A 23,661-nucleotide genomic window follows, 5' to 3' on the forward strand; every position below is an offset into this window, starting at 1 on the left:
GAGTTATGCAGTACAGACACAGGCCCTTCAGCCCAACTTGACCACACCCACCAAGCTGCCTACCTGAGCTAGTATCATTTCTCTGAGTTTGGCCCCGTTCCCTCAAAACCTTTCCTATCCATGTACCTGCCTCTACCTCTTCTGTATACAGTTTCTATATATCTATGCAGAAAAAGGTGCCGTTTGGGTCCATTGTAAATCTTACTCCTCTCAATTCAAATCTATGTCCTCTAGTTTTAGGCTCTCCTAACTTTGAAAGAGGACTGTGACCATTCACTTTAATCTGGTTATTATATTGAAGGGATTTGCCTTGATTTCTTAAGATCTTTTTCCTCAACTATTTAAGTGGACAGTTTTCACAGTGTCACAGATTGTTGTACAATGTGTTGTTTGCTATGCAGAAAAGTAAAGTCCTACTCATCTTGCATAAACTTACGTTATTCATCTCAAAGGACTTTATGAAAGTGGCCACTGTGAAAAGCGAAATGCAACTACAAATTCTTCCTTCTAAGTAAAAGTTTCTGTTTGTTTGCAATTATATTTCAGGGGCAGACTGTACGAGTAATTACAGCATTGGATCAGGACAGGGGAAGACCTCGTGGGATTGGTTACACCATCATTTCGGGTGAGAGAATTAGCCTTGAATTAGCCTTTCTGCCTTCGACTAGCTAAAGAAAAATGAATAAGAAACTCCATTTTCAATTTTGTACTAAAATTTGTAATCGTATGAAAAGCATGGAGTGAATAATAGATTTATTGAGTAATATAACCATTACAAATGAGAACATTTTGTAAACTTAGTTTTTTGCCAAGTGGAAGTGCCTTATCATGAAGCCTGACAGAGATGACAGGAGTTAAGAGAGAATTTCATGCTCTGCTCCCACACAGTGATATAGGCTTGCAAAATAAATTCCTTTATGTTTTTTTTCCTGGAATATGATGCCTTTATTTACAAAAGAATGTGGAGAAAAGACATTGAAAAAGACATCATGCAAAGACGAAATAACTTTTGCACAATCGTGCAACACTCTGTAGTATCTATAGGAAGTATTTCTGTAGCTTCCTGATAGCAGCTGCATCAGCTGTTCAGTGAAATTCATGGTGGGTGATCATTGTTAATAGATGGAGGGGAAAAAGTGATCTATCCAAGGGCTTTACTCACTTGGAACTGAACTCCAGTTGATGTAAGTCATTTGTTGTGAGATTGTGGTTGTGGTACCGGATTTCAGAGGCCTAATCTTGTGACATTTGAATTCAATTTGCTTGGAAAATCTGGAATTGGGGCACCAGAGCCCTATGGTTATGAAACAATCAAATTTCTTGTGGTTGATGAATATCCTCAGGGGAAAGGAGTCTGCCGCTCTCCCTTGCCCTGGCATGTATGTATGTATCTTCAGTGTCACAGAATGATACTGAGCCACTCAATGCACAGGCCATTTTGAATGGATATTAAATGGCAGTACTGCTTGTTCTGCAGGAGCAAGTGTGAAGCAGATGCCACTCTGGCAAAAATCCAGTGCTGCTAGTTCAGTCTATACTGGAACTTCAGACTGATGTACTTCTAGCTCCCCTGAGTCTGTCAACCATTAATGTGGTGAAACAATCCATTAAGAGAAAGGTTTCAGTCTACGTGCAATTTCTCTTGGTGTTTCAATCTGCTGCAATTTGCCAACGGCAGTAATAGGTCTACAGCGAATGCAATCTCACAGGCTCTCCACTCAGCCTTGGATCACCTGGACAATAGTAATTCCTATACCAGGCTGCTGTTTATTGACTGTATTCAACATAATTACAGTACGAATCACCAAGCTCCAAAGTATGGGTTTCTGTAACTCCCTCTGCAACTGGATCCTTGACTTCCTCACAGGGAGACTATAGTCCCTGTGGATCGGAAATAACATCTGCTCCTCACTGACAATCAACTATTGTTTGCCCCGATACAAACCCTGTAACTGGGTTACTTACCAGCAAAGATAGAGACGTCCGTTGAAGTCTGATGATACTATTTTTAACAGTATTTATTAGTAAATATACACAAAAATAATATCAATGCAAATATACAGATAATGTACGTCGTCAATACTAAATCTAAAAGTGCGGGGATAATAATAAGAAATAAGCTCTATCGTTGTCTAGGGGATAATGTATTGTCCAATGGAAATATATAGTTCATTCAGTTCATACAGGCTCAGCCATTGGGGACCGCTGTGTTTCAATTGTTGGAGAGAGAGAGAGATTTAGGAGAATAACTTGCCAGCTTTCCTTTATGATTTCAATCCGTCAGGTGTCTCGTTGTCATGGCCGTTCACTTGTGGCCTCTCCTTTAGCTAAGCCGTTCTTCCGTGGTGAGCCCGCCACCCAGGCAAGGGAGGACGCACACGAGCCCCCACCGGCTTTCGCTATCAAACGCTGTCATGGGATTTCTAGTGTTTCTCCTGGTGCGTCTAAAGGGGTTGTTCCCCGGAACCTCTTTTATCCTTACTCACGGGGTCTCAGATATCAATCAGATTGGGATGATGCAATCCCTCAACCAGCCCACTCTGGCTGTCCCCTGAGGGGTTTCAATGAATAGTACAGTACTCAATACACAATTCCGTCTCCAAGAGACAATGGTGGTTATCAGCGGTTCTGTTTCGCTGAGGTCAGGACACATTCCAAACCTTGTGTTTTCTGGACGTCTCTGTCTCATTTCCTGGGTCCCAGACCCGAATTAATAGCGATCTTGCGATTCTCAAAAAGGAGGGGGCGACTTTGTACCCTTCGGCCCCTCAGAGTTGCGTCACATTCGTAACACACCCTTCCTTCTAAGATTTTTACCACGGGTAAAAATTAATTAATACAGAGTCTTACAGGATTTCAGAATCTAACACAATACAAAAGAGTTTTTTTTTCACTACAGAGTAATACAGTAATACATTCAATTCACCATCTAAACAGTTAGCGATTACATTGTCACTTCCTTTAATATCTTATCATCTTGTACCTTAATAAAATTCTTGTAGAGTCAGACTCCAATTTAATAAACACCTATTTTTATTCCTTTTCTTCAGCAAACAAAAACTAAAGAGTTGTGATCTTAGCTTACGTGTATATTACAAAAGTTCATGCAAATACTAATGTACAATGTCTTGTGTATGTTACTCAAAATGGCCTCTTTGGTTTGTTATGCTTCTTTGCTTCTTTGTCGGATAAGTGTTTCTCTCGCCGTTGTTTCACTTTAGAATGGCTGATATGGTAATTGTATTCATTTGTTAATCAGTGGGGAATGTTATTGTGTCTTGTGATGCTGGGAACTTGGGGGAGGGGTTTTCGCGGTTTTTTTGGTGGGAGGAGAGTGCGGGAGGAGGACGTCGAGGAAGGTGGACGTGCGCTGAACTGCTCGGAAGACCCCCGGGCGTGGTCCTAGGTGCGAAGACGTGGAGGTCGGAGGCAAGCGACGAGGGGTCAAATGGTTCGTTGATTGAGCTCTAACGAGTGCACTAAACAGACTGAACTTTGATAAGTTGGCGCCTTTTGTTTTTTTCCTTGTATATATATATATATATATATTGTATTGCCTACTACTCTTTTAATTTTAGTAAACTCTTTAAAGTGTATGTCATAACGGTATTTGTTGTGGGTTTGATACTGTTGAAGGGCGCGAGGCATAAAACTCGATTCTCACAGCACCTGCGTGTACGGGAGGTGGGTTGGTGAGTGGCTGGATCTCCTTTTTCCCCTAGACATATACCAGCCTGTTGGGTAAGTGTTACACTAATCTTTACTTTACTTTCAGACTTAACAGTCAATCTTCCATGGGGGTTGTCTTTATTAGTTACATGCTTTGTAATCCCTTAAAACAGGATCCCGTTATTTAAAGTGACATCCCGTCAACCCTCGCCTCTTTTCTAGTTAACTCCCACGTGGTTAACTTGTGCACCAGTGTGGAATAGGCTTTTGCATGCTCCTTTCATAGGAGTTATTTTATCAACAATGTGTTCCAAACATAGCCCATTTGCTGAATTTCCACACAATTCTTTATTTCTAAGCAAGTTGTTATTTTATCTTCAGGACCCTTCATTCTATTAGTTTTCAATTTAAGATCTGCTCTTTGTCCAAACAGCATTTCAAATTCTGCCTCTTCACAGCACACTCTTGAATAACAATAGCGCGTGGGGCACCTTTACATTCCAAATCAACCTGTAATTGATTTGCAGGCACCGTGTTACCGAGCCACTGTCCCTGTCGCCTGGTTGCTGCTTCTGACATCAACCCAGACTTTAAATTTTCTTCATTCAATTTAGGAACTACACCTTTCCCTTCTCCTTCAATAATAAGATTCACATCACCACCTTTTATCTCCTCACTAACTTTTCACACACCTTCGAACACAAACAACTGGGAATTCTCACTTCCCACTATTACCAAGGTTAACCCTTTCTTCACTGAACCAAGTCCATCTGACCCACAAGGACTGCATTCCTTTTCAACTGAATCAAATACCTCAGACTTTTTCTGAGTTCCATTACTAGGTTCAGTACCACGTGCATCCACATCTTGAACACACTCAAACGGGACATCTGCCTCTTCCAGGCTTTCAATACCCGTACACTTTTCAAATTCTAAGTTCCCCTGATCCTCCCAGTCACTCTCTGGGCAACTCCCTTCCAGAGTAAACTCAACCCTGCGGGCTGAAACAACCTCATCTGCCAACCCAGCAGACTTCTTCAAGGTAATGGCATCCTTTTCATCTAGGACTGCCCCCATTTCATTATCGGGAACACCTTTAAAATTTTCAACTTCTTCAAACAGTTCTGTCAAACCAGAGATCATCCATGTCCAACCCTGGACCTTCTAACAGCCTTATCTGTTTCTCATTTTTACTACGTGCCTCTATAAGTCTCCTCCTGGCTAAGGGCAGGTCTAACTCTTCTCCCTTAATCTCTTTCACCTCCCTATTCTCCGTTTTACCACCCTCTAACCCCTCTTGGTACAGGGTCGGTAAAAACGTCTCAGCCAAATCAATACTGGCCTCTTTCTCAGCTGCCTTTCTCGACATGCTGCGAGTGGTCGCGCATACGGGATAGATCTTGGAATCTAGGGGTGGGTCCTCAACACTTGCAGGCTGGCTCGGCAGTTCCATGGCCGACCAAATGTCACCACCAGCTAAATTGTTACCCAGAAGGAGGTCTACGTCAGTTCTCGGGAATTCTGATCGCACCCCTATTTCAACTGGTCCAGATACCAGCTTGCAATCTTTAATGATCCTATGCAAAGGCACCGCTTCTGTCCCTTTTCCTATGCCTCTCAAATCTACCTCTCCAGTCTCAGGACCAACATCTAGTACCGTACTGCGAATCAATGACAGCTCAGCTGCAGTGTCTCTCCAGATTCGCACTGGAACTGGTGTGTCTCCCTCTTTCACAGACACGGTTCCTTCTGAAATAAATTTCTTAGGCCCCTCTCGTATTCTGTCTACCTGGGGCTTTCTCTTCGATTTACTGATCACCACAATGCATCCTGTAGGGACTGCTGCTCTCCCTTTTCCTACCTCCTTCTTCGGAGCAAGGCACCTAGATGCAATATGACCCACCTTTCCACAATTAAAACAGGTCAAGCCAGGACCTCTCCTGCCGTCTTGCCTTTCCTCCTCCTTAATTTTACCATGAGCTCCCGGCTGGATCTTTGCCTCAGCCAGTGGGCTTTCTCTACCATTCCCACGGTCTTTCTGGTAACCCTTATTCAAGGAAAACTTTGTCTTGTGGGTTAGGGCATATTCATCTGCGAACCTAGCAAATTCGGATATGGACTTATTCGGCTTCTCGTTCAAATACATCCGGATATCATCCGAAACACAACCTTTAAATTCCTCAATCAGAATTAACTCCCAGAAGCGCCGAAAATCCTCTTCTACCCTTTCTGCCGCACACCAACGATCCAAGAGCACACCCTTCTCATAGGCAAACTCTGCATACGTCTGATTCCACCCTTTCTTTAAATTTCTGAACTTTTGTCTATAAGCCTCAGGTACCAATTCATAGGTCTGAAGAATGGCCTCCTTTACTTTCTCATAATTCTCAGACTCCTCCTCCTCCATGGACAACGCCGCATATGCCCGTTGTGCCTTTCCTTTTAACACACTTTGTAACAACGCCACCCACTGATCTCTGGGCCACTTCTGACTCACTGCCACCTTTTCAAAATGCAAGAAATAACTATCAACATCCGTCTCCTCGAATGGAAGTACTAACCTAAACTCCCTACTAACATTAAATCTCTCCTCTCAGTTTGGTCCTTGAGCTCTTTGCTCCTACCTTAACTTCTCCATGTTCATCTCATGTTTCCTCTGTTTCTCTGTCTCCTTCTCCTTTTCAACTCTTTCCTTCTCCTTTTCAGCTCTTTCCTTCTCTTTTTCAGCTGCTTCCAGCTGTTTTAACTTAATTTTATGCTCCCTCTGCTTCTTGGCTCTTTCCTGCTCCCTTTTCAACTCCTTTAGCTGGAGCTCATACTCCCTTTTCCTCTGTTCCGCATCCAGCCTCAATTTCTCCAACTCTAACTGAGCCATCCCACTAGCTGGTACCTTTTCAGGGATATTTTCCAATACCTCAGCCGAAAACACATTCTTCACAATATAATACTGAGTTATGGCCCTCCGCACCTCCCGCTTTTTCATTGACAACCTCACCTCGGCGATATTTAGTCCTTTCGCAATATTTATCAAGTCTGACTTTGTGGCAGCCTCTAGCGCCTCCAGAGTCGGGTTTTCTATGAATTCGTCTACGTCCATCTTTGCTGGTTTCCTGTCTGGCTACTTGCGCAACCAGATCCAAGTCTGGACTTAAAAGCCCGATCTACTGGCCCTCCAATTTAGTATCAAATCTCGAGACGAGGCCCCACGTTGTTATGAACCCCGTAACTGGGTCACTTACCAGCAAAGATAGAGAGGTCCATTGAAGTCTGATGATACTATTTTTAACAGTATTTATTACACAATAATAATATCAATGCAAATATACAGATAATATATGTCATCAATACTAAATCTAAAAGTGTGGGTATAATAATAAGAAATAAGCTCTATCGTTGTCTTGGCGATAATGTATTGTCCAATGGAAATATATAGTTCATTCAGTTCATACAGGCTGCAGCCATTGGGGACCGCTGTGTTTCAATTATTGGAGAGAGAGAGAGATTTGGAGAATAACTTGTCGGCTTTCCTTTATGATTTCGATCTGTCAGGTGTCTCGTTGTCGTGGCCGTTCCATTGTGACCTCTCCTTTAGCTAAACCATTCTTCTGTGGTGAGCCCGCCACCCCAGGCAAGGGAGGACGCGCACGAGCCCCCACCGGCTTTCGCTATCAAACGCTGTCACGGGATTTCTAGCATTTCTCCTGGTGCGTCTAAAGGGGTTGTTCCCCAGACCCCCTTTTATCCTCACTCATGGGGTCTCAGATGTCTCTCAGGTTGGGATGATGCAATCCCTCAACCAGCCCACTCTGGCTGTCCCCTGAGGGGTTTCAATGAATAGTACAGTACTCAATACACAATTCCATCTCCAAGAGACAATGCCGTTATCAGTGGTTCCGTTTCGCTGAGGTCAGGACACATTCCAAACCTTGTGTATTCTGGACGTCTCTGTCTCATTTCCTGGGTCCCAGACCCGAATTAATAGCAATCTTGCGATTCTCAAAAAGGAGGGGGCGACTTTGTACCCTTTGGCCCCTCAGAGTTGCGTCACATTCGTAACGCCCCAAAAAGCAGCATATATCATTAAGACCCCCATCACCAAGGACATGCCCTCTTCTCATTGCTGCCATCAAGGAGGAGATACAGGAGCTTGATTATCTGTACTCATCATTCCATTAAAAGCTTCTTTCCCTCTGCCATCAAATTACTGAATGGACAATGAACTGATGAATGCTACCTCAGTATTTTATCCTCCCTTTCTGCACATTTAATGTAGAACATAGAACATAGAAAATCTATAGCACATTACAGGCCCTTTGGCCCACAATGTTGTGCTGACCATGTAAACTACTTGAGAAGCTGCTTAGAATTTCCCTACCATATAGCTCTCTATTTTTCTAAGTTCCATGTACCTATCTAAGAGTCTCTTAAAAGACCCTATTGTATCTGCCTCTACCACCTTCGCTGGCAGTGTATTCCATGCATCCACTACTCTCTGTGTGAAAACTTACCTCAGACATCCCCCCCTTGTACCCACTTCCAAGCACCTTAAAACTATGCTCCCTCGTGTTAGCCATTTCAGCCCTGGAAGAAAGCCTCTGGCTATCCACACGATCAATGCCTCACCTCATACACCTCTATCAGGTCACTTCTCATTCTGTCACTCCAAGGAAGGTTGCATCCACATCCTCCCTGTAATGAGGAATGAGGTGACCAGGTGTGTGTGTGTGTGTGTGTGTGTGTGTGTGTGTGTGTGTGTGTGTGTATATATATATATATATATATATATATATATATATATATATATATATATATATATGTGTGTGTGTGTGTGTATATATATATGTGTGTGTGTGTGTGTATATATATATGTGTGTGTGTGTGTGTATATATATATGTGTTTGTGTGTGTGTATATATATATATGTGTGTGTGTGTATATATATATATGTGTGTGTGTGTGTATATATATATGTGTGTGTGTATATATATATATATATGTGTGTGTGTGTGTATATATATATATATATAGTTTTTATTGTGTATTGCAGTGAACTGCTGCTGCAAAACAACAATTTTCACAACATATGCCAGTGATATTAAACCTGTTTCTAATTCAATCTCCTAGTCCTAGTCATGACCCTTAATGCAGCTGGGTCCATTGTTAAAACCGGAGTGACTTCTCCCAGCAAAATTCAGTCAGTAGAAGATAGCTACATAATAAATAGTGATGATGTGCAAACTTAATCACTAGTCATCCCCAGAACTGTTAAAGTAGAAGAATTTCACTCCATGATTTGACGTATTAATGGGGTGGTTTGATCCCTTGTCACTTGATCAGAATGCTGCAAGCTCAAATCTTTGCCGAGAGAAATTATTACATGAATCCATGGTCAGTGCCCCAGTGTCACCATGTCTTATAACTACAACAGTAAACTGAGGCCCTCTCTGCAACTCCAGGCAGGTATAAATGTCCATGAGTCATAGAAGGAGAATTAGGCCATTCAGTCCATTGAGTCTCTTCCCCTATTTGATCTTGGCTGATTTATTTTCCCGCTTAAGCGCATTCTCCTGCCTTTTCCCCTTAAAGATTCAGAAACTTTATTGTCATTCTAACCATACATCAGCTCAGCAGGGCAGAATGAGACAGCGTTTCCCAGGAGCAGTGCAATCATAACATAAGAAATGCAACACTAAATAATAAACACAACAATAAATAGTAAAAGAACCTTTGACATCTTGCCATTCAAGTACCTAACAACCTCTGCATGACATATACTCAATGACTTGGTCTCCAGAGCTGCTTGTGGCAATTAATTCCATAAATTCACCACCCACTGCCTAAAGAAATTCCCGCTCATCTCTCCAAGGAGACAACCTTCTGTTTTGAGGATGTGCCTCCTGGTCCTAAATCCCGTAACTATGTTGTGAAAAGAAATCAGGGAGATATCCCTTGGCCTGGGCAATGTTTATCTACCAACCATAGCAAACCATGTCTGTCTGCCACCACATTGTATCTGTGGGAGCTTGCTTGGTATATTGATTGCCAAATTTCTAACAATAAGACGTGACTGCACTTCTAAGAATTATCATTGGCTGTGGAGTACTTCAGGAAATCCTGAATAGGACATGAAAAATGCTGTTGAAATGCTTTCTGCTTGTCTTTTCTTCATGTTTCCAACATAGCTCAACAGACTAATTTGTCTCTTTAACCTTTTGGTGACTGGATGAAAAGCAACTGCTAACTAAATAACTGACTGTGACAGTTTTCCTCTGAAAATGCCAATTCATAAACAAAGTAAGTTTGGTCCCTTAGGAAAGTGACTGATATTAATCATTATCTGAAGAGGCAGGCACAGAATCAAAATCCTACATGTAATACAAAATACGTTACTTTGTTGCTTGCTCTGGGTGTCCCAGCCCAGGGTTCTCCATTCACAATGTCTCAATTCATTCGGTTCATAAGAACTGAAAGCTTGCCTGCAAAGTGCTGAAATTTATGATATGTTTGAATCATCACAGTTGTACAGAAGCCTTTTTGACTTCTTCTGGCTTCTATAATATCGTAACAGGCCTGCTTGAGTCCAAGCCAGAAATTAAATCAACTTTTAAATCAAAATCTTCTCTTATATTTTTGTGTGCTTTATAAACTCTAGAAAGGATTATATTAAGTAACTAGATCGTTGACCTTGTTCATGGTTGTTGTTCATTTATTCGCTCAATTTTTTTGAAAGTATGTACAATTCTTAAGTTTTACAACAGTGTAATACATTATGGGCTTTAAAGGGTGTATTTCTTGAGGAATCAAAAAGGCCTGAAAATTTATCTTTATAAAAAATTAATAATTCTTAATTAAATAAGAATATATGAAATAGGAGCAGAATAGATCACAAGTCCCTTGAGTCTACTTTACCATTCAGTAAGATGATGATTGAATTCATATTTTGCCAATCCCCATAGTCTCTTGATTTCCTTAGTGTGCAAATGTCTATTGATCTTAGCCTGCAAAGGATGACTGTGATATTTTAATAAACGGAAGATTAAAGTGCTCATTGTACCTTGAGTTCAAAGAATATTCTCTAAGGTGTGAATAAATACTGAAACGTTTTTACCTGGCTTGAGCTCTTTAAAAAGAACTTTGCCCATTGATGCCCTGCAGGGTTTAGGAGTGCTGAGTATGTAGAATATTTGGAGCATGTTCCACTCCTGGAACCTTAATAACAGGTTTATTTAAGCGACTGTGATATCTGTTTAGATCCTGGCATCATTATCAGCATAACCTCTGTACTGCTCACATCTGCTGCTGCAAATGAGCAGATACTTGCTGTCTCCTGGGTGGTTGGAGGATGATAACAAATTGCAAAATAGGTTATTGCAAAAAGAACTATGTTTAGCACTTGTAGTACAGGGTACTGCAGCAGAGTAGTTAAATTACTGGGCTAGTATACAATGGCCTCAACCACTGACTTTGTGATGTGAGTTCACACCCCACCATTAAATTTGGTTAATTAAATAAGTCTGTGATGGTATTTGCAATAAGATCAGGTTGACCTTTCTCAGCTCTACTTTTGCCCTTTTCCTAATTCCTTTCTCTTTACTTGAAGATGGTGGTGATAGCACTTGGAGGCAGGGAATTCCAAATAATCCATAATTCTCTGACTGCCCCCACCCTCTCCATTAGATTCTGAAATCTACATCCACAACTCTATGACTACTCTGCACTCTCTCCACTAGGTTTTCAACTCTTTATCTGGGGATCAACTTCTCCAACTCCTTTGGAGCTTTATCTATTTCAATGTGATCACCACTTATTCTTCTAAACTGCAGTGAGTGTTAATCTATTGAGCAAGGAATCATCAAAAGCCATGTAGAACTGGTAGTAATTATAACTATTTACAGTATATTCTGTCATTATGTGAATGTTATAATTCAGGGGAAGATCTGTTTACCATCTGTGTGTTGAGTGGCTTGTCTTATCTAACTTAATGTTGCAGTGGATATCGATGCAGTATGACCCTCAAACCCTAGAACAATGTAGTTAAGATGCAACACTGTTTAATATAATTTCCAGTACACAAGTGTAAAGGAGAACAAAATAATTGTTACTCCAAACCTGATGCAGCCCAAAAAAACACTAAGATAAAGAACACAATAATAAAAAAAATGCAATAAGTGTAAATACATACAGTAGTTATATACATAGATTGACTGTATGTCCATAAAGTAATGCTAGCCATTGGAATGTCTGTACATAAGGTGAGACAGAAAATGATAAAGTAGTGGTGGAGGTGGGTGTGCTAGTGGGTGGAGGTGACAACCAGCCTCATTGCTTGGGGAAAGTAACCAACTTTGAGTCTTGTCAGGGAATCGATGTTAATGTAGCTTCTTCCCTAATGGAAGTGGAACAAACAGTCCTTGAGCAGGTTGGGTGGGATCCTGCAAAATGTTACTGGTCCTTTTCTGGCACCTTTCTGTATGTTTGTTTATATTTATTCATCTACGTGATGTTGGATGTCAGCAGCTAAGCCAGCATTTATTGCCTATCCCTACGTCCTTGATGACAGGTAGGATGGTGCTAGTGATGCGTTGGGCCATGTTGACTACCCTTTGTAGAACCTTCCTGTTCGCTGCAGTGCAGTGATGCAGCATATTAGTACGCTGTCTTATGATCTTAAGGTCTACTGCCGATCTGTAGAAGGATGCGAGTGTCAATGTCCAGCTTTCCAGCCTTTTCAGAATATAGAGGCGTTAGTGACCTTTCCTAATTGTGCAGGATGTGCTCTGGGACAATGTGAGGTTGTGCAAGATGTGCATTCCCAGGAGTTTGAAACTGCTTGCAGTTTCTGATGCTGTGCCCCCATCGTACAGAGGGGTATGAGTGGTGTAACTTCTCCTGAAGTTGATAACCATCTCCTTTGTCTTGTTTACATTGAGAAAAAGGCTATTTTCCTGGCACCAGTCGTCAGGCTCCTCCAGCTCCTCTCTGTAGGCCATCTCATCATTATTGGTGATGAGCTGCACCACTGTCGTGTCATTGGTGAACTTGACTAATGAGGCATAGAATCATCATGATTAGGACTACCAGACTGGGTAACAGATTCTTCCCTCAGGCTGTGAGACTAATGAATACCCCACCACCACCACGGTCTCATCACTAGGATAGTGAGCTGTTTATTGTGCTGTGCATTACTGCATAAATTTTTAATTGTATTTTATTAACTTATTTATAGTATAATATTTTGGTTTGTGTGCTGTATGTGATATGTTGTATGGATGCACCCATGGTGTGGAAGAATGTTGTTTTGTTTGGTTAATATATATATGCAGTCAGATGACAATAATCTTGAACTTACTTGCTCGGGTATGTACAGTAAAAGGCACAGTGCACGGCCCCGTGGGGTTGGGGGGCCACCCATGTTGAGGATGATGGGAAAGGAGGAGCGGTTGTGTATCCTGACTATCTTGGGACTGTTGGTTAGGACGTCTATCCAACAGCCCAGGGCACAGTGGTGTATTTAGACTGAGGAGTAGGAGTTTGTTGAATGATGAACTGAAATCCAGAAGCAGCATTCTGACCTAAGTGTTCTTGTTTTCTAGGTGTGTTAGGGCCAGATGCATGACAGGTGCTATGGCCTCTATCATAGAGTGGTTCTGTCAGTAAGCATATTGGTGAGTGCCCAACCTGGCAGGAATAGAGTTTTTGATATGTGCCATTACCAGCCACACAAAGCACTTCATGACGATTGGCATCACTGCAGCTGGGCGATAGCTGTATGGTTCTGACATGTAGAAAGGATGATGGTGGCTGATTTGAAGCATGTGGGGACAACAGCCTGGTTGAGTGAAGTGTTGAAAATGTTTGTGAAGGTGTCAGTGAGCTGGTGTGCACTCTCCTTGAGTACTTGCCCTGGAATGGTATCTGGTCCAGCTGCCTTTCAGGGGTTGAATTTCTCTGAGTCCTTCTCATGTCTTCTCCTGTTATAGACAGCGGCTGTTCACCTGGACGGGGTGGAGGGGGTGTAGCTTTCATGGCTTGCACTGTGTTGCATGCCTAAAGGTTGCTTAGAGTGTCAGGGAGGGAGGCATCACTGGTACAGTCAACACTATTTTCCCTTGCATAATCAGTAATGCCCTTGATGCACAGCCGCATGCACTGCGGATCTTAATAGGAAATGTGTTTCTGAATTTCTTGTGGTTAGGAGGTCTTTGCTTCCTTGATGCCTAAGATGAGATTTCCTCTGGCTGCTTTGAAAGCTGTTCTGTCTCTAGCCTTGAAGGCAGTGTCCTGGTATTTTAATAGGGATGCACCTCTGCATTCAGCTAGGGCAGTGAGATGACTGTTCTTGAGGTACCAACGTCATCCACACACCTGAAGATGTAGCTGGTGAAAGATGGGGCATATTCCTTCAGGTCTGTGTCTTTTCTGTTTGAGGCAGCCTCCTTGAACATCTGATGGTTATTCTGTTCAAAACAGCCCTGAAGCATAGAGATTGCCTCATTAGGCCACATAATGATGGTTCTCTTGACTGGCTTCTCCATTTCCAGCAAAGGTCGGTATACTAGGATTAACATTATGGAGATGTGGTCAGAGAGCCCAAGATGAGGGCATGGGTTGGCTCTGTAAGTACCATGTCTGTTTCTATAAATGCAGTCCAGTGAAAGGTGTTTAGCAATCCATAATCCTGGAATGGGAGACAAAGAGACTGCAGGTGCTACAATCTGATGCAACACACAAAGCGCCAGGGAATCAGGCAGCATCTGTGGAGGAAAGTAGAGAGTTGGTGTTTTGGGCTGAGACCCTACATTCGGACTGAAAGTCAGAGGAGCACTAACCATTATAAAAAGGTGGTGGGAAGGGGTGAAGCAAGATCTAGCACATACTTGGTGGATCTAGGTGAGAGTGGAGATGAGGGAGGGAACAGTAGAAATAGTGCCAGAAGCTGGGGAGTGATAGGTGGAGGTGACAACAGATTGAAAATAATGGAATCTGATAGGAGATGAATGTGGAGCTTGGGATCGAGTGACGGAGATAGGGAGGGCAGATGGGAATTGTGCGGAAGGAGAACCAGTGGGAGGAGTATGTAGATGATCAACAGGTTAAAGGTAGAGGGAAGAAATTGGATGATGGAGGTTAGGGCTGAGCAGAGGAAGAACTAGGTAGATCATGAGGAGAGAGAAAAGAGACAGAAGGGAGCATTTTACCCAATGTTGGAGAATTCAAAGTTCATGCCATTAGATTGAAGTCCACCCAGGCAGAATAGGAGGTACTGTTGCTTTCATTTGCATTTAACCTCATCCTGGCTGTATAGGAGTCTGAGGGTAGACATGTCAGTGAGAGAATGGGGAGGAGAAATAAAATAACTAGCAACTGGAGGCTCCAGGTGGCCATCTGGAATTGATGTCAAGCTATAAGGAAAAACTTATGGTATGTAGGTCCTTTTCTGACTAAGGTGTTATCCCTCCAATGAAGGACTTTTGAGGTGCTTTCATTGTCCATTCAAAATACTGTGCCAGTCAGTGCACATGAAGCTCCCACAAACAGCAAACTTTATTTTACGTAGTTGACTTAAGGATAAATGCAAAGTGATACAATATCAAAATACAAGTCTCAGCAAAAATTATTCTATAACACATGCAGAACAATTAACAGCTCATGTCCTTCCAAATACAGTATGAATTGTGTATCTCATGCTGTGATCATGAGTTTTAATTAAAAATTAATGATCGCTTACTGTGCAAATTAGACTGATATTTCAAATATTTAAAACCAATAAATTGGTATCTATTAGCAAAAGCAGTAACTACTGACAGAAAGTGGTTATTGAACCTGAAGCAGTTCTCAATGCAATTTAATCAAATTCTTAGATATGTTTGATTGTAAATTGAGACTGGTTTCTTTAATATTCTGCTTATTAGTGAGGTCCTGTTTGTAAGTTTGTTGTTCCGTTCGAGGAAAAATATGAATATATGCGATATACTTTTAGACAGGAGTGCAAAGGGTGAATAAATTTTGTTTAAAGATGTACTTGCTAATCAAAGCACTTTTTCATTGGAGATAAATTGTTAAATACCCATCAAAAAGCAAAGATAAAAAAACACTAATTTTAAAAGTGGAAGATTTTGGGGCTGCTTGGAAGACTGAGCAGCCACTATGGAGAAAGAAACAGGAAATGTTAGACCAAACTCTGTTCTGTTCTGTTGCTTCATTATAGAACAGATGGTAGAGAGGAGATTTACCAGGATGCTGCCTGGATTAGAGGAAAGGTTGGGCAAGCTTGTACTTTTCGCTTTGGAGCGAAGAAGGATAGGAGCTAACTTGATGCTGGTGTATAAGATGATAAAATAATTGGAACTTGAAAGCAGAGTAGAGGGTTAATGGCATGGTCCTTAGCAGTTTGGAGGAACAGAGGGATCATAGGGTCTGTGTCAATAGATCCCTTAGTGTTCCTTTGCAAGTTGATAAGGAGGTTAAGAAGGCATATAGTGTGATAGCTTTCATTTGGGTAGGGGATTGAGTTCAAGAGCCATGTGATAATGTTGCAGCTCTATAAAACTCTGAGTAGACCACACTTGGAGTATTGTGTTCAGTTCTGGTCATTTCATTGTTGGAAGGATGATGAAGCTTTAATGAAGATGCAGAGGAGATTTACTAGAATACTGAATGGATTAAAGAGCATTTCTCATGAGGACAGACTGAGGAAGCTAAGGCTTTTCTCTTTAGAATGAAGGAGGTTGAGAGGTGATTGGATAGAAGTGTGTAAGAGGATATAAGGTATAGATAGAGTGGGGAATCATAAACCATTTTATCCATTTGCCAGATATCTGCACTCACCCTGTCTTCCTGCCACCTTAACAGGAGCCTCCACATCCAACACATCACTCAGTGCAACTTCCACCATCTTCATCGGCAGCCTCCCATCAAACGCATCTTTACCTCCTCCTCCTCCTCCTCACCCCCCCACATCTTCTCTTTCTGCAGGGATCACTTCCTCCAGGAATCCCTTGTCCATTCTTCCCTTTGCACTAATCTCCATCCTGGCACATAATCCTGCAAGCGAGAGAAATGCATATGCATTGCAAATGCAAATGCATGTCTACATATCTTCTCCCTCATCTCCATTTAGGATCCCAAACAGTCCTTCCCAATGAGGCACAGCTTAACCTGCAAATCTGTTGGGGTTGTCTATTGTATCCAGTGCTCCTGGTGTGAACTTCTCTACATTAGTGAGACCTGACATAAATTGGGGGACCACGTTGTTGAGCACCTGCACTCCATCTGCCAAAAGTGGGATTTCCAAATGGCCAACTATTTTAATTCCTATCCCCATTCCCATTCCAACATGTCAGTCTTCTGTCATGATGAGACCACTCTCAGGTTGGAGAAGCAATACCTCATATTCTATTTTTGTACCCTCCAATCTGATGACCTGAACATCAATTTCACCTGGTAATTTTTTTTCTTCTTTTTCCTTCTCCCTTTCACTTTCTATTCTCCATTCTACCCTCATACATCTTTTTGTCTACCTTTCAATTTCCTCTGATATCCTTCACTTTCTCCCATGGTCCATTCTCCTATCAGATTCCTTCTTCTCCAGTCCTTTATCTTTTCCACCTACCCAGCTTCACCTTCACCTTCTACCTTGTGGTCCTTACTTTTATTCTGGCATCTTCACGCTTCCTTTCCAGTCCTAAAGAAAGGACTTGGCCCTTCATTTTTCATAGATGCTGCCTGACCTGATGAGTTCCTTCACTATTTTATGTGTGTTGCTATAGAATGGGCAGCCAGCAAATATTTCCCATGCCAGATATAGCAAATAGAAGAGGGCATAATTTCAAGGTGATTGGTGGGAAGTATAGGAGGTGGATGTCAGAGCTAATATTTTTAGATTGGTAGGTGTGTGGAACCTGCTGCCAGGGGTGGTGGTAGAGTCAGATACATTAGGGCCATTTAAGAGACTTATAAGCATATGGATGAAAGAAAAATGGACGGCTGTGGAGGAGGGAACAGAGATTGATCTTGGAGTAGGTTAAAAGACCAGCACAACATTGTGTACCTAAGGGCCTATATTGTGCTTTACTGTTCGATATTCTAATGTTTTAGCTTGGTGACAGTGTTTCATATTGAAAAAAACAGATTTGCATTCATATAACACCTTTGAGATTCTTGGAACCACATAATACTCAACAACTAATGAGTTGTTTTTCATATGTAGGAAAGGAAATGTGGCAAGTCTGTTTATCCACAGCAAATTTTCACAATAATCAATATGATAATAATGAGATAATTTGTTTCTAAGGCATTAAGGCATAAATGTTGGCCAACATTCCAGGAAAACCTCTGTTTCTCTGTGGAAAAATTAATGGGATCTTTAGCAACCACCCGAGGAACAAATGATCTTTGACTTAATGTTTCACCTGAGAAGTAGCACATCCAAAAGAATTTGTTGCTGACACTGTGCAGGTGTGTTGACCTAAATTTTTGTATACTCATTTTTTTGTTGAGGGACCCAAACCTGAGGTGAATGTGTGAGGGACTGGGGCATAAATCATGCAAATATCTTAACTTTCATTAATGAGTTCCAATCTGTAGAGCTGAGGGTAAAAAAATGGATAAAGGCTGGCATGGTAGTGCAGTGGTTACCTTAACAGTGCCAGCAATGGGTGTTCAATTCCTGCTGCTGTCTGTAAGGAGTTTGTATGGTCTCCTTGTGACTCTGGATGCATGCGTTTCCTCCCACGTTCTAAAAGACGTACTGATTGGTTGGATGTACTAGTTTGCACCAGAAGCACGGCAACATGTGCAGGTTGCCTCCAGCATATTCTCGGACTGTGTTGTCTGTTGATGCATGTGTGTCTTGATGTACATGAGACAGATAAAGCCGATCTATACTGAATAATAAACCAGTTAGTGTGCCACTGTCAAAGTGGAATGAGCATCAGGTTAAATAAAAAGGGCTGATAGCTGGCTAGAAATAATACTAAAATATAATAAGAAATATGGATGGTTTCCTGCCATTGAATGCTTGAAATGGAATTGATTAAAGTGAATGGAGTATGTCTGTGAAAACCCTTGGGATGGTAATAACTGTTAAAAGTTTATGATCAAGAATATCTCCCTTATGCTTAGTTGATAAATCAGGTTGGTTAAATCCGTAATTCTTGTTGTTGATAGAATGAGGTTGATCAACCATTTGGCATTTTCACAGTTATATTTTTGTAAAGTGTTGAGCAGTTAAATAACAGTTAGTTATATTGTACAATTGTTTGATGACTACTTGTGAGTCACTTAGGTTTAACTGGCTGCATTTCTTCTGCTAGGATTTGAAATTAAAACTGCTGTCAAAATAGCATTGGTAATTGCCCTTCTCCAACTTCAGGAGATATTTAAAGTTGAGTCTGACTTTAATTTCAGATTGAAATGGATCAAAATCACGAGCTTCAGGGATGTGATAGAGGAAATGTGAAGGTCATAGCACCACAGCAAACTGAGAATAGAGGGTGCTTGGTTTGTAGAGGAGTAGTTTTATTCAACATCAAAGTCAAAGTAAATTTATTATTGAAGTATGTATATGTCATCATATATTACCTTGAGATTCATTATCTTACAGACATTTACAGAAAAATAAACAAGTGCAATAGTGTTTATGAACAAAGATGAACAAGCATCCAATGTGCAAAGGAAGCCAAATCGTGTGATTAAATAATACTGAGTGCATGAGTTGTAGAGTCTTTGAAAGTGAATCCACAGGTTGTGCAATCATTTCAGAGATGAGGTGAGTGAAATCATCCATGCAGATTCAGGGACCTGGTTGGTTGCAGGATAATAACTGTTCCTGAATTTGGTGGTGTGGCACCCAAGGCCCCTGTATCTCCTCACCAGTAGTGGGTAGACCATGTGGCTTGGATGGTGGGGGTTATTGATGATGGTACTGCTTTCTTGCAGCAGGGCCTGATTGAGAAGTTGCAGAATCTGGGCCTCTGTACCTCTCTGCAGTTGGATCCTCAACTTCCTAACCAGAAGACCACAATCTGTGCAAATTGGTGATAACATATCCTCCTCACTGACGACCAACACTGGCGCACCTCAAGGGTGTGTGCTTAGCCCACTGCTTTACTCTATATATACACATGAGTGAGTGGCTAGGCATAGCTCAAATACCATCTATAAATTTGCTGATGATACGACCGTTGTTGGTAGAATCTCAGGTGGTGACAAGAGGGTGTACAGGAGTGAGATATGCCGGCTAGTGGAATAGTGCCGCAGCAACAACCTGTCAGTTAACGTCAGTGAGACGAAAGAGCTGATTGTGGATTTTAGGAAGGGTAAGATTAAGGAACACATATCAATCCTCATAGATGGATCAGAAGTGGAGAGAGTGAGCAGTTTCAAGTTCCTGGGTGTCAAGAATGCTGAGGATCTAACCTGGTCCCAGCATACCAATATAGTTATAAAGAAGGCAAGACAGCTGCTATACTTTATTAGGAGTTTGAGGAGATTTGGTACATCAATAAATACACTCAAAAACTTCTATAGTTGTTCCGTGGAGAGCATTCTGACAGGCCGCATCACTGTCTGGTATGGAGGGGCTACTGCTCAGGACCAAAAGAAGCTGCAGAAAGTAATACATCTAGTCAGCTCTATCTTGGGTTCTAGCCTACAAAGTACCCAGGACATCTTCAGGGAGCGGTGTCTCAGAAAGGCAGTGTCCATAATTAAAGACCTCCACACCCAGAGCTTGCCCTTTTCTCACTGTTACCATCAGGTAGGAGGTCCAGAAGCCTGAAGGTACACACTCAGCGATTCAGGAACAGCTTCTTCCCCTCTGCCATCCGATTCCTAAATGGACATTGAACCCTTGGACAGCAGCTCACTTAAAAAAAAAATTCTGTTTTTGCACATTTTTAAAAATCTAGTCGATATACATATATTGTAATTGATTTACTTGTTTATTTATTATTATTATTTTTACTTTATTATTATTATTTTTTCTCTCTGCTGGATTATGTATTCTATTGAACTGCTGCTGCTGTAAACAGATTTCATGTCACATGCCAGTGATAATAAACCTGATTCTGAATTGCGCTCCATGGTGAGGAGGGCCTTTGCTGTAATGGACATCTGGTTCCTGTTATACTTGGTCTGGGAATCCCTGATTCCTTTCCTCAACAATTGCCTTTTCTCATTGAGCGACCCTGTAAGCCTCCCCAAATACAGTCATTAAAAGAAAGGAGCACTATCAAATCTTAAATGTTGATTTCTGCAGCTAATTTCTTGTACTTCATGATTGTTCTCAGATAATTTACCAGTTTAGGGAAAGACCCCTTTCTTCAAATAGCTGAGCATTGAGTGGAGTTTACTGGGCAAGGGATCCTAAAAGCAGGCGTGTACTACTGGGTGTCAAGCTGCTGATTTAAGAATAAGTATGTTTTGAAGTGGAGAACACGCTGTTATCCATCTGTTTACAGGGACTGAACATTTAACCCAAGCTGGGACCAGATCAGTGCTGAGTGTTTGCAGCACATAACTGTTGGAGGTTTAGTTGAGATATTCAACCTGGTTCGTTCTCTTGGAAGAATGTTAATTAGATCACATTGCATCTCTCAAAGAAGAGCAAGGAATTCCCAAATGCTTGCTGTTTTTTTTTAATCTCTGCTGATCACTCTAAGATGCGATCCAGTTAGTACTTGCTGTGAGTTAGATTAGAGTGCATTGGGCCCTCAGAATGAGACACACTGCAGTACTAATCGAGAATGGCCAAGCAGCTGTGAAATTTGAGTGACAGCTAGGTCTCAGCTGGTGCAGACCGGGGCCCTATCCGGGAATACCATGGCGGCCTGTGACAGATGATGAACTTACCGTTTTTCTGCCTTTTCTAACATCAGAGACATTTGAAAATGTTTGAAAAATTGTAAACCATTAAAAAGCATATTATTCAGGAAATAAGAAAATATTTTAAAAGTATTATAAATTATACTGATATAAATTAAAAACACATAGTGAAGTACGATTACTAAACAAGATAACTTAATGAAGGTGAGTGACCCGATGGAATCGTGGCTGGGGTAAAGTTGAAGGGTCAGGTGTGAAATGCATCTGATCCCTCGGTACAGCAGCTTAGCAAACACCCCAGACCTCTGACCTCTAATGCATTGCTGAATTCCAGGAGGTTCTGTATAGGCAGAGGAAATAAAAATGCACTGATGCATGCACTGCAAATTGTCAGTTTGTGTGTCAGTTGTGATACATTTCATTCTGTTTCAATGTACAATGACAAATAAAACTCATCTTTATTGGGACTCTAGTTGCCAATATGTTCTGTCCTGTTAAAGCATCGCAATAATCAGGGAAACACTCAATAAATTCCAGTACATTATTTTCTTCTTTATGTTGTCTGTCAGATGCCGATTGAAAGGGTGTGAAGATTCCATTACAAATTTGAAAGGGGAATTGAAAATCTTTTCAGGACAAAGAAGGTAAAGAGGAGATGAGAGACTGGATAAGCTATTTCTGTATTCCTTGGAGTTGAGGTTGTGTGGGGTGTGGGGTTCCACACCTTGATTAAATTCCATCAGATTTTGAGGGCTATGTATAGTATGGATTATTAGAACATTTTCTTCTTAGCAGTGTGCTCAAAACTAGAGGGTATAGATTTGTGGTAATGGGAAGAGGATCTGAGGATGAATATTTTCCACCCAGATGCTGGTTGGAATCTGAAAAGTAAAGCCTGATGTAATGTTGGAGTCGGAGACTTGCGATAGTTAAGAAACATCTGAACAAACATTTAAATCACTAAGGCAGAGAGGGCTACTGATTAAATGTTGGTAAATGGAATCAGTATAGCTGAGTACTTGTCAAGTTTATTGTCATGTGTGCAAATAAAATGAGGAACAAAATCTTGCTGGCAAGTGCATCACAGGCACACAGGCTCAGCCAAAGCACAGACTATAAATCACATGAGACAGTGAAGTGGAAAAAAAGTATTGCAAAATAAGACAGGACAAAACAATAAGAACCAGAATCAGGTTTATTATCACCAGCACGTGACGTGAAATTTGTTAACTTAGCAGCAGCAGTTCAACGCAATACATAATCTAGCAGAGAGAGAGAGAGAAAAAGTAATAAATAAAACATAATAAGTGAACAAGTAAATCAATTACAGATATTGAATAGATTATTTTAAAAAATGTGCTAAAACAGAAATACTGTAAGTGAGGTAGTGTCCAAAGATTCAATGTCCATTTAGGAATCGGATGGCAGAGGGGAAGAAGCTGTTCCTGAATCGCTGAGTGTGTGCCTTCAGGCCTCTGTACCTCCTACCTGATGGTAACAGTGAGAAAAGCGCATGCCCTGGGTGTGGAGGTCTTTAATAATGGACGCTGCCTTTCTGAGACACTGATCCCTGAAGATGTCCTGGGTACTTTGTAGGCTAGTACCCAAGATGGAGCTGACTAGAGTTACAACCCTCTGCAACCTCTTTTGGTCCTGTGCAGTAGCCCCTCCATACCAGACAGTGATGCAGCCTGTCAGAATGCTCTCCATGGTACAACTATGGAAGTTTTTGAGTGTCTTTGTTGACACGCCAAATTGCTTCAAACTCCTCATAAAGTATATCTGCTGTCTTGCCTTGGCTGTTGAAGTGGTGGTCCTTAGTGTTAAATTGCTGAGTTTACATCCTTGAGGAGTGCCTAGAGACTTTATCAGGCCACTGCACAAAGCCATGCTGTCTGTCCCGAATCGGATCCTGAATTTTCAGATGTTAATAGCATCTGTCCCTCAAAATCCTGTCTAGCAGTATGCCCTCTATTGATGTTAGACACTCTGGCCTAGTTTCCTGGTTTGTTTTGGCCATGCTTTGTAAACAATTATATCACATTACCCACTCTCCTTTCCTCCAAAACCTCATCTATGAAGAGAAAATCTCTGCAAAGATCTCCACTATTTCTTCTCCAGCTTCCACAAGATCCCAGGATGCTCCAGGTCAGGCCTTGGGGGTGG

General features: G+C 41.5%; 1 protein-coding gene across 1 annotated transcript in view; it reads left to right on the top strand.

Annotated features, from left to right (window-relative positions):
• cdh23 (cadherin-related 23) overlaps window positions 1-23,661 on the top strand; it is a 1,109,092-nt gene that overhangs the window by 312,370 nt on the left and 773,061 nt on the right. The window contains exon 10 of the mRNA XM_059946450.1: window positions 547-625. Within this exon, the coding sequence (XP_059802433.1) occupies window positions 547-625 (79 nt within the window). The remainder of the gene's footprint in view (window positions 1-546; window positions 626-23,661) is intronic.

The sequence above is a fragment of the Hypanus sabinus genome, chromosome 21 (assembly GCF_030144855.1).
Source record: "Hypanus sabinus isolate sHypSab1 chromosome 21, sHypSab1.hap1, whole genome shotgun sequence".
Taxonomy (NCBI): Eukaryota; Metazoa; Chordata; class Chondrichthyes; order Myliobatiformes; family Dasyatidae; genus Hypanus; species Hypanus sabinus.